The sequence below is a fragment of the Triticum dicoccoides genome, chromosome 4A (assembly GCF_002162155.2).
Source record: "Triticum dicoccoides isolate Atlit2015 ecotype Zavitan chromosome 4A, WEW_v2.0, whole genome shotgun sequence".
Taxonomy (NCBI): Eukaryota; Viridiplantae; Streptophyta; class Magnoliopsida; order Poales; family Poaceae; genus Triticum; species Triticum dicoccoides.
Window position 1 is genome coordinate 159,475,153 of NC_041386.1, and position 12,857 is coordinate 159,488,009.

At 41.0% G+C, this 12,857-nt stretch overlaps 1 protein-coding gene across 1 annotated transcript; it reads right to left on the bottom strand.

Annotated features, from left to right (window-relative positions):
• Positions 1-11,296: 11,296 nt before the first annotated feature.
• LOC119288805 (ocs element-binding factor 1-like) lies at positions 11,297-12,339 on the bottom strand. Its single transcript, XM_037568345.1, has one exon. The coding sequence runs from the start codon at positions 12,006-12,008 to the stop codon at positions 11,505-11,507; it is 504 nt and encodes a 167-aa protein (XP_037424242.1). The 5' UTR covers positions 12,009-12,339; the 3' UTR covers positions 11,297-11,504.
• Between the last annotated feature and the right edge of the window lie 518 nt (positions 12,340-12,857).

The following is a 12,857-nucleotide window of genomic DNA, read 5'->3' on the forward strand; positions in this document are numbered from 1 at the left end:
AAGGAGAAGATAGTCTCACATCAACTAGGCGTATCAATGGGCTATGAAGATGCCCATCAATAGATATCAATGTGAGTGAATAGGGATTGCCATGCAACGGATGCACTAGAGCTATAAGTGTATGGAAGCTCAAAAATAAACTAAGTGGGTGTGCATCCAACTTGCTCGCTCATGAAGACCTAGCGCATTTGAGGAAGCCCATCATTGGAATATACAAGCCAAGTTCTATAATGTAAAATTCCCGCTAGTATATGAGAGTGATAACATATGAGACTCTCTATCATGAAGATCATGGTGCTACTTTGAAGCACAAGTGTGGAAGAAGGATAGTAACATTGTCCCTTCTCTCTTTTTCTCTCATTTTTTTATTTGGGCCTTATTTTTTTATGCCCTCTTTTTTTCGTCCGGAGTCTCATCCCGACTTGTGGGGGAATCATAGTCTCCATCATCCTTTGCTCACTTGGGACAATGCTCTAATAATGATGATCATCACACTTTATTTACTTACAACTCAAGAATTACAACTCGATACTTAGAACAAAATATGACTCTATGTGAATGCCTCCGGCGGTGTACCAGGATTGCGATGAATCAGGAGTGACATGTATGAAAAATTAGGCATGGTGGCTTAGGCACAAATACGATGTCAACTACATGATCATGCAAGGCAATATGACAATGATGATGTGTGTCATAATAAATGGAACGGTGGAAACTTATATGGTGGGTTTGTGGTACCGGCGAAAGTATATGGTGGGTTTATGGTGGGTTTATGGTACCGGCGAAATAGGTAGGTATGATGTCTGTTTTGAGGAAGGTATATGGTGGGTTTATGGTACCGGCGAAAGTTGCGTGGTACTAGAGAGGCTAGCAATGGTGGAAGGATGAGAGTGCGTATAATCCATGGACTCAACATTAGTCATAAAGAACTCATATACTTATTGAAAAAATTTATTAGTTATCGAAACAAAGTACTACACGCATGATCCTAGGGGGATACATTGTTAGGAAAAGACCATCGCTCGTCCCCGACCGCCACTCATAAGGAAGACAATCAATAAATAAATCATGCTCCGACTTCATCACATAATGGTTCACCATACGTGCATGCTACGGGAATCACAAACTTTAGAACAAGTATTTATCAAATTCACAACTACTCAACTAGCATACTCTAATATCAGCATCTCCGTATCTCAAAACAATCATCAAGTATCTAACTTCTCATAGTATTCAATGCACTTTTTATGATAGTTTTTATTATACCGATCTTGGATGCCTATCATATTAGGACTAAATTCACAACCAAAGAAAATTACCATGCCATTTTAAAGGACTCTCAAAATAATATAAGTGAAGCATGAGAGATCAATATTTTCTATAAAATAAAACCACCGCCGTGCTCTAAAAGATATAAGCGAAGCACTAGAGCAAAATTATCTAGCTCAAAAGATATAAGTGAAGCACATAGAGTATTCTAATAAATTCCGATTCATGTGTGGCTCTCCCAAAAGGTGTGTACAGCAAGGATGATTGTGGTAAACTAAAAATCAAAGACTCAAATCATACAAGACGCTCCAAGCAAAACACATACCCTGTGGTGAATAAAAATATAGCTCCAAGTGAAGTTACCGATGGACGAAGATGAAAGAGGGGATGCCTTCCGGGGCATCCCCAAGCTTAGGCTTTTGGTTTTCCTTGGATTTTACCTTGGCTTGCCTTGGGCATCCCCAAGCTTAGGCTCTTTCCCCTCCTTGTTCCATAATCCATCAAATCTTTACCCAAAACTTGAAACTTCACAACACAAAACTTAAGCAGAAAATCTCATGAGCTCCGTTAGTAAAAGAAAACAAAGCACCACTTAAGGTACTGTAATGAACTCATTATTTATTTATATTGGTGTTAAATCTAATGTATTCCAACTTTTCTATGGTTCATACACTCAAACACTAGCCATAGATTCATCAAAATAAGCAAACAACACACGAAAAACAGAATCTGTCAAAAACAGAACAGTCTGTAGTAATATGTAGGTTTCGAATACTTCTGGAACCCCAAAAATTCTAAAATAAATTTATGTAAGTGAGGAATTTATCTATTAATCATATTCAAAAAGAATTAACTAAATATGACTCCCAGTAAAAAATGGCAGCATATCTCGTGAGCTCTAAAGTTTCTGTTTTTTACAGCAAGATCGCAAAGACTTTCCCCAAGTCTTCCCAAAGGTTCTACTTGGCACAAACACTAAGTAAAAGCATAAAACCACATATAAAAAGAGGCTAGATGAATTATTTATTACTAAACAGAATCAAAAATCAAGAAACAAAAATAAAATTGGGTTGCCTCCCAACTAGCGCTATCGTTTAACGTCCCTAGCTAGGCATAAAAGCAAGGATAGATCTAGGTATTGTCATCTTTGGTATGCAATCCATTAAGTGGCCCTCATAATAGATTCATAAGGTAATTTAATTTTATTTCTAGGAAAGTGTCCCATGCCCTTCCTTGACGGAAATTGGAATCTAATATTCCCTTCTTTCATGTCAACAATTGCACCAATCGTTCTAAGGAAAGGTCTACCAAGAATAATAGGACATGAAGGATTGCAATTAATATCAAGAACAATGAAATCTACGGGCACATAATTCCTATTTGCAACGATAAGAACATCATTAACTCTTCCCATAGGTTTCTTAATGGTGTAATCCTCAAGATGCAAGTTTAAAGAATAATCATCAAATTCACGGAAACCTAGCAAATCACACAAAGTTTTAGGAATCGTGGAAACACTAGCACCCAAGTCACATAAAGCATAGAATTCATGATATTTAATTTTAATTTTAATAGTAGGTTCCCACTCATCATGAAGTTTTCTAGGGATAGAAACTTCCAATTCAAGCTTTTCTTCATAAGATTGCATTAAAGCACCAACGATATGTTTAGTAAAAGTTTTATTTTGACTATAAGCATGCGGAGAATTTAGCATGGATTGCAACAAGGAAATAAAATCTATTAAAGAACAATTATCATAATTAAATTCCTTGAAATCCAAGATAGTGGGTTCATTGCTATTTAAAGTTTTGACCTCTCCCATCCCACTTTTATCAATTTTTGCATCAAGATCTAAAAACTCCGAATCATTGGGACGCCTTCTAACTAAAGTTGACTCATCTACAGTCCCATCATTATCAAGATTCATATTGCAAAACAAATATTTAATAGGGGACACATCAATAACTTTTAGATCTTCATCATTATTATCATGGAAACTAGAAGAACACGCTTTCACAAAGCAATCTTTTTTAGCACGCATCCTAGCGGTTCTTTCTTTGCACTCATCAATGGAAATTCTCATAGATTTGAGAGACTCATTGATATCATGCTTAGGTGGAATAGATCTAAGTTTCAAAGAATCAACATCAAGAGAAATTCTATCCACGTTCCTAGCCAACTCATCAATCTTAGACAATTTTTCTTCAACCAAAGCATTGAAACTCTTTTGAGAACTAATAAATTATTTAATATTATATTCAAAATCAGAGGGCATCTTATTATAATTTCCATAAGATTTGTTGTAGGAATTACCATAATTATTAGAGGAATTACTAGGAAATGGCCTAGGATTAAAGTTACCTCTAAATGCGTTATTACCAAAATTGTTCCTACCAACAAAATTCACATCCATAGATTCATTATTATTATCAATCAAAGTAGACAAAGACATATCATTAGGATCAGAAGAAACACTCTTATTAGCAAACAATTTCATAAGCTCATCCATCTTTCCACTCAAAACATTGATTTCTTCTATAGCATGCACCTTTTTATTAGTAGATCTTTCAGTATGCCATTGAGAATAATTAACCATAATATTATCTAGGAGTTTAGTAGCTTCTCCTAAAGTGATTTCCATAAAAGTGCCTCCCGCGGCCGAATCTAAAAGATTTATAGAAGCAAAGTTCAATCCGGCATAAAATTTTTGTATAATCATCCAAAGATTCAAACCATGTGTAGGGTAATTACGTATCATTAATTTCATCCTCTCTCAAGCTTGTGCAACATGTTCATGATCAAGTTGCTTAAAATTCATAATATCATTTCTAAGAGTGATGATCTTAGCGGGAGGAATATACTTAGAGATAAAAGCATCTTTGCACTTATTACATGAATCGATACTATTCTTTAGGCAAAGACGAAAACCAAGTTTTAGCACGACCTCTAAGGGAAAACGGGAATAGCTTCAGTTTAACAATATCATTATCCACGTATTTCTTCTTTTGCATATCACACAAATCAACAAAGTTGTTTAGATGGGTAGGGGCATCTTCACTGGGAAGGCCGGAAAATGGATCTTTCACGACAAGATTTAGCAAAGCAGCATTAATTTCACAAGACTCAGCATTGGTAAGAGGAGAAATCGGAGTGCTAATAAAATCATTATTGTTGGTATTGAAAAAATCACACAATTTAGTATAATCTTGAGCCATCGTGACAAGCAAGCGATCCAACACACAAGCAAACAAGAAACTAGCAAAAAGAGACGAACTAGAAAAGAGAAGGGGAATGAAAAAAGGGCGAATAAAACGGCAAGAGTGAAGTGAGGGAGACGAAAACGAGAGGCAAATGGCAAATAATGTAACGCGAGGGATAAGAGTTTGTGATGGGTACTTGGTATGTCTTGACTTGTGCGTAGACTCCCCGGCAATGGCACCAGAAATCCTTCTTGCTACCTCTTGAGCAATGCATTGGTTTTCCCTTGAAGAGGAAAGGGTGATGCAGCAAAGTAGCGTAAGTATTTCCCTCAGTTTTTGAGAACTAAGGTATCAATCCAGTAGGAGGCCACACGCAAGTCCCTCGTACCTACACAAACAAATAAGAACCTCGCAACCAACGCGATAAAGCGGTTGTCAAGCCCTTCGCGGTCACTTACGAGAGTGAGATCTGATAGAGATGATAAGATAATATTTTTGGTATTTTTATGATAAAGATTGAAAGTAAAGATTGCAAAATAAAATAGATTGGAAACTTATATGATAAAAGATAGACCCGGGGGCCATAGGTTTCACTAGTGGTTTCTCTCAAGATAGCATAAGTATTACGGTGGGTGAACAAATTACTGTCGAGCAATTGATAGAAAAGCGAATAATTATGAGAATATCTAGGCATGATCATGTATATAGGCATCACATCCGTGACAAGTAGACTGACTCCTGCCTGCATCTACTACTATTACTCCACACATCGACCGCTATCCAGCATGCATCTAGAGTATTAAGTTCATAAGAACAGAGTAACGCATTAGGTAAGATGCCATGATGTAGAGGGATAATCTCAAGCAATATGATGTAAACCCCATCCTTTTATCCTCATTGGAAACAATACAATACGTGTCGTTTCCCTTTCTGTCACTGGGATCGAGCACCGCAAGATTGAACCCAAAGCTAAGCACTTCTCCCATTGCAAGAAAGATCAATCTAGTAGGCCAAACCAAACTGATAATTCGAAGAGACTTGCAAAGATAATCAACCATACATAAAAGATTTCAGAGAAGAATCAAATATTGTTCATAGATAGACTTGATCATAAACCCACAATTCATCGGATCTCGACAAACACACCGCAAAAAGAGTTACATCAAATAGATCTCCAAGAAGATCGCGGGGAACTTTGCATTGAGATCCAAAGAGAGAGAAGAAGCCATCTAGCTAATAACTATGGACCCGAAGGTCTGAAGAAAACTACTCACACATCACCGGAGACGCCATGGAGTTGATGTAGAGGCCCTCCGTGATCGATGCCCCCTCTAGCGGAGCTTCAAAAAAAGGCCCCAAGATGGGATCTCTTGGGTACAAAAGGTTGCGGCGGTGGAAATAGGGTTTCGTGGTGCTCCTGGTTGTTTTCAGGGTATATGAGTATATATAGGAGGAAGAAGTAGGTCGGTTGAGCCACGAGGGGCCCACGAGGAGGGAGTGTGCGCCCAGGGGGTAGGCGCTCCCCCCTACCTCGTGGACTCCTCGTTTGTTTCTTGACGTCACTCCAAGTCCTCTGGATCACGTTTGTTCCAAAAATAACTCTCCCGAAGGTTTCATTCCGTTTGGATTCCGTTTGATATTCCTTTTCTGCGAAACACTGAAATAGGAAAAAAAACAGCAATTTGCCCTGGGCCTTGGGTTAGTAGGTTAGTCCCAAAAATAATATAAAAGTGTAAACTAAAGCCCATTAACATCCAAAACATAGAATATAATAGCATGGAACAATCAAAAATTATAGATACGTTGGAGACGTATCAAGAGGAAAGTAGAACTTGATGAGGTAGTTGTACCTTCTCTCGAATTGGAAAGTAGTTCATCACAGAAATCAGTTCCAGTGATGCCTACACCAATTAGTGAGGAAGTTAATGATGATGATCATGAAACTTCAGATCAAGTTACTACCGAACCTCGTAGGTCAACCAGAGTACGTTCCGCACTGGAGTGGTACGGTAATCCTGTTCTGGAAGTCATGTTACTAGACCATGACGAACCTAGGAACTATGAGGAAGCGATGATGAGCCCAGATTCCACGAAATGGCTTGAGGCCATGAAATCCGAGATGGGATCCATGTATGAAAACAAAGTATGGACTTTGGTTGACTTTTCCTATGATCGGCAAGCCATAGAGAATAAATTGATCTTCAAGAAGAAGACTGACGCTGATGGTAATGTTATTGTCTACAAAGCTCGACTTGTTGTGAAAGGTTTTCGACAAGTTCAAGGAGTTGACTACGATGAGACCTTCTCACCCGTAGCGATGCTTAAGTCTGTCTGAAGCATATTAGCAATTGCCGCATTTTATGATTATGAAATTTGGCAAATGGATGTTAAAACTGCATTCCTTAATGGATTTCTTAAAGAAGATTTGTATATGATGCAACCAGAAGGTTTTGTCGATCCTAAATGTGCTAACAAAGTGTGCAAGCTCTAGCGATCCATTTATGGACTGGTGCAAGCCTCTCGGAGTTGGAATATACGCTTGATAGTGTGATCAAAGCATATGGTTTTATACAGACTTTTAGCGAAGCCTCTATTTACAAGAAAGTGAGTGGGAGCTCTCTAGCGTTTCTAATATTATATGTAGATGACATATTGTTGATTGGAAATGATATATAATTTCTGGATAGCATAAAAGGATATTTGAATAAGAATTTTTCAATGAAAGACCTCGGTGAAGCTCCTTATATATTGGGCATCAAGATCTATAGAGATAGATCAAGACGCTTAATTGGACTTCCACAAAGCACAAACCTTGATAAAGTTTTGAAGAATTTCAAAATGGATCAGTCAAAGAAAGGGTTCTTAACCGTGTTACAAGGTGTGAAGTTGAGTCAGACTCAATGCCCGACCATTGCAGAAGATAGAGAGAAAAAGAAAGTCATTCCCTATACCTCAGCCATAGGTTCTATCATGTATGCAATGTTGTTTACTAGACCTGATGTGTGCCTTGCTATAAGTTTAGCAGGGAGGTACCAAAGTAATTCAGGAGTGGTGGATCACTGGGCAGTGGTCAAGAACATCCTGAAATACCTGAAAAGGACTAAGGATATGTTTCTTGTTTATGGAGGTGACAAAGAGCTTGTCGTAAATGGTTACGTCGTTGCTAGCTTTGACACTGATCCGGATGACTCTAAGTCAACCGGATACGTATTTATATTGATGGTGGAGCTGTCAGTTGGTGCATTTCCAAGCAGAGCGTCGTGGCGGGATCTATGTGTGAAACGGAGTACATAGCTGCTTCGGAAGCAGCCAATGAAGGAGTCTGGATGAAGGAGTTCATATCCGATCTAGGTGTTATACCTAGTGCATCGGGTCCAATGAAAATCTTTTGTGACAATACTGGAGCAATTGCCTTATCGAAGGAATCCAGATTTCACAAGAGAACCAAACACATCAAGAGACCATTCAACTCCATCCACGATCAAGTCAAAGTGGGAGATATAGAGATTTGCAAATTACATACAGATCTGAATGTTGCAGACCCGTTGACTAAGCCTCTTCCACGAGCGAAACATGATTAGCACCAAGACTCCATGGGTGTTAGAATGATTACAATGTAATCTAGATTATTGACTCTAGTGCAAGTGGGAGACTGAAGGAAATATGCCCTGGAGGCAATAATAAAGTTGTTATTTATATTTCCTTATATCATGATAAATGTTTATTATTCATGCTAGAATTGTATTAAACCGGAAACTTGTACATGTGTGAATACATAGACAATACAAAGTGTCCCTAGTATGCCTCTACTTGACTAGCTCGTTAATCAAAGATGGTTAAGTTTCCTAACCATATACATGTGTTGTCATTTGATGAACGGTATCACATCATTAGGAGAATGATGTGTTGGACAAGACCCACCCGTTAGCTTAGTATAATGATCGTTAAGTTTTATTGCTATTGTTTTCTTCATGACTTATACATATTCCTTTGACTATGACACTATGCAACTCCCGAATACCGGAGGAACACCATGTGTGCTATCAAATGTCACAATTTAACTAGGTGATTATAAAAATGTTCTCTTAGCCGTGTGCAGTGCCCTCCTCCACAGTTTACTCCTCCGGTCATATTGTCGTAGTGCTTAGGCGAAGCCTTGCATGGATCACATCACCATCACCGTCACCACGCCGTCGTGCGGACGAAACTCTCCCTCGACACTTTTCTGGATCAAGAGTTTGAGGGACGTCATCAAGTTGAACGTGTGCTGAACTCGAAGGTGCCATACATTTGGAATTGATCGGTTGGATCGCGAAGACGATCGACTACATCAACCGCGTTAAGTTAACGCTTCCGCTTTCGGTTTACGAGGGTACGTGGACACACTCTCCCCCTCTCGTTGCTATGCATCTCCTAGATATATCTTGTGTGATTGTAGGAATTTTTTTGAAATTGCATGCTATGTTCCCCAACAACTCGGGCCCTAGTGACAAACATTAAGCATAACAAAGTCATAGCAACATCAATCTCAGAACATATTGGATACTGGTGACCAATCCCTAACAAATTGACTCGATTGCATGATAAATCTCATCCAACTCCATCACCGTCCAGCAGACTGATTGCTTGTATATGTGTTGGTGATTCCCCGAAGAGGAGGGGATGATGCAGCACAACAATGGTAAGTATGTGCCTCAGTTATGAAACCAAGGTTATAAATTCAGTAGGAGAACCAAGCAACACTATGTAAACAACACATGCACACAAACAGCAAATACTTGCAACCCAACGCGTAAGAAGGGTTATCAATCCCTCCTTGGTATTGAGATAGATTAAATTGTATGAGATTTGATAAATAGAACTAACTAAAACACAAAATAAATAAATTAATAAATAAAAAGTGCAGCAAGTTATTTTTGGGTTTTTGAAATAATAGACCTGAAAACAATATGATAGAAAATAGACTCGGGATTTCACTAGTGCATAGTGCAATGAGTGGTAGTTTTAAGAATTTAGCCAAGTAGCACAGTATCACATTAGGTCTTTTAGATTTTTTCTTTTCCATTTTCTGTTTTGTACTTCTTTCCCTGTGTTGCATTTTTATCACTAGCAAATGATTTTTGTTGAACTTAAAATTTAGTACATAAATACTAGGCAATGATTGGAGCTAGCACAGCAAGTGCCAATTTATTTTGAATTGTTCAAATATTTATTTAAATTGAAATGACACAATTTAATGCCGTTAGCACTATTTTAAATGGGTTAAGGGCATTTAAGTATTTCTAATGATGTTGGGTTCAACATGACAAATGATCAGGGGAATTTATGGAATAATGCGAACATTTTAGTTTTACTGTTTGAATACATATTAATTTTGACTTCAAATTAAATTTGAAATGGCTTTGAATTTTCATCAAGTGGTAACTTGGCTTAGAAAAAGGCGATGACACAGCGTCATTAACATGAGGTTACTATAGCATGATTATTGGGGCATCACATTGAGCGCATCGATGACGGCACAGAGGCGAGAGAGGTGGAGAGGGGCACGAGCTTGAGTGAGTGAGCTGGTCGAGAGAGTGAGTTGAGTGAGCTGGCGGCTAGCCCTGTTTCCCTGTAGGGAAGCATGTTCTGACCGCGCTGGTCAGACAGCCGTTAGGCGCCGTGCCGGTGCACGCGTGCTTTGGCACGTCAAATTCTGTTCAAAAAACGGTTCACTGTTTTTTGCCACAGCCATTTTTTCATACGGTGCATAGTGCAATGTTTCATTAAGTGGCAGTTTTCTGCTAATCACGTCGCTATTGTGGGATTCTGTGTATTTTACTTTTTTGGGGATTGTTTGTGTACATCATTATGAATAAAACATGAAAAATACTATCCGATATAGGAAATTACCAATCCACACTTGGCCAAATTCCGAGCGGACCGTACTAACCGTTGGATCAACTATATACAACCCATTATTTTGTGTAGTACTCCAAAAAAAAATCTCTTTACTGAAAGCTCGGCAGATGGAGTGGATGAAACCAGGTGACAAACAAACCACCATCGCCGTCGTGCATGGTGAAGTCGACGGAGGCAAATTAAAGCCTCCCGGCTGGTCCGTGAATAGCGATGCATGCCGTCTGCCCGGCGTCGCGGTGCCCGCGGTGACGACAAGCCAGGAGACGCGAAGTCTGCCGGTCCGCATCACGCTCACGCATCCACGCATCGACGTCTAGTCACGCTCGAGTGTCGCTGCTTTGTTTAAGGTGTAGAAGCACTTCGCGATCAGCAACTCAGCATCGGTTGCGTCGGCGTCCGTATCAGCCGTATCAGATGGCAGCGACCACCGGGCGTTAATTTGTTCGTTTGTGTGCAACAAACAATCGGTATTTTTGAGAATGCAGTGGTGTTTGTGAATCTGAACAAAGAGGAGTGTCGGTATTTTTTTTAAAAAAAATTATTATCAAAAGGAGTGTCAGTTGATCTGCTATTGGACGATGGCAAAATTTGACCGAGCCTTCAAAAGATCCAGGTACTAACTACTGAAGAATGATGCACTAGCGAAGGCGATTAAGAAATGTGAATCAACCTGTGGTTGAGTGGGTTGGGGATATGCCGGCTCAGTCTTTCGGAAGTGCTCATAGGGGTAGGGTGTGCGTGTGTGCGTTCATAGGGATGAGTGTATGCGCGTGTATATGAGCGCTTGTGTCTGTACTGATGCTAAAAAAAGGCGATTAAGAAATGATATCTCACTGGCTTTCCATAGATAGATATTTTGCGAGATCTGCTAGATACACATCTCAGTTATATTCCAGGTGCAACAACACAACTTCACAAACTTGACTTATTTATTCAAATATTGTACTATAGAGCAACACATCACACTCTTGTGTACGTACTACACGTACAAGTTCACACAAGAAACTCACGTAGTTCCAAAACAAAAGTAGTGCAAGTCAACAGTCATACCAACGCCATAGCTCACGTCATCACACTACTAGCACCACACGAACACGCATCACAGTACACACAATATGATAATACGCTCCCGAGTCAGAGCCACGGGAGACTCCCTGCATCGTCCATGATATCATCGAGCTGCTCCGGCTGGAACATCATCTGAATCTCCGGCGGCAAGGGCAGGGGCGGCGGCGGTGGCGTCTGCAGGCCGCCGTACAGCTGCGTGAGGTGGACGGGGATTTCCTGCACGTCCATCGGAACGCCGGTGATCTGACCGAGCATGCGGAGCTGGGAGTTTTGCTGCTGGAGAAGGCTGTAGAGGCAACGAGCGTCTGCGAAGAGCACACGGTTCTGCTGCTCGACCAGGCTGCATTGCTGCTGCACGAGGGCGGTGGTGACACGCATGGCGTTGTTGTCGATCTCGAGCTGGGCCGCGCGCACGACCAGATTGTCCTCGCGCTGCTGCCTCTTTATGCGAGACCTCTGCGCTGAGAGGCGGTTTGAGGTCTTCCGTTTGCGCTGCCGCTCCTCCTCGGTGACCGCGCCGCCATGGCGTGGTGGCGCCGACGACGCCGCAGCCGGCGGAATCATCTCCATTTGTTGTAGAGTATCACGCAGAAACACACCAGAGTACGTAATTCCCGCTCCTAGAAGTGTACCAGTGTACCAGGAGCGGTGGAGAACGTAGTACTTACTTGCAAGCCGGAGGAAGAAGAAGGTACGGAAACAAGAACGTAGAAGGAAACACACTACTACCACTACTATACTTTGGATGGGGAGAGGGGGGCGGATCAGGAGATCACGTAGAGGAAGTGGAGGAGGACGATGGAGAGCGAGTGCAGGCAGCAGATGTGGATGAGGCTAGGAGGCGGCTGCGGCGGCGTCGACATGGACGGCGCGGGCAGCACTTCCGCCGGAGCTCGAGGGGTGCGAATGGCCTGGTTGATGTTTCTTCTGGGAACGATGGTGTATATATGGTCGCGATGGAGGGGAGCCCCTTCGCCGGTGCGCATACGTAGGCCGCCGGCCAAATTCGCTAGTGCTCTGTGCGTACCAACCAACTCGTAAAAATGTATGGAGACGTCGCTTTTGTTGTTGCGATGTTGGGCTTGCCTCATTGGCGGAGCTGTCAGTGCCGCAGCATGCATGCATTGAATTTTTCAATGGTGCCAACGAAGTACGTACGAAACTTCTATGACCGGACGAATATGAAGGTTCTACTTACATTATCCCCATGTGATCATTTTTCTAAATGATCTCTATATTTTATTTTGCGGGGGATCGTTAAAATACTTGGTTCATTCGAGGTGTCGTTTGTCTGACCAAAAGGGCACCTCTGTATTTACTTCTTTATGGTGCATCAGGGAGTAGTACAGCGGATCCGGCTTGCCTGCTCCCTCGCCATGCTCCCATCCGTGCTCCCACTTCATCCTACGGCTGTCTTTT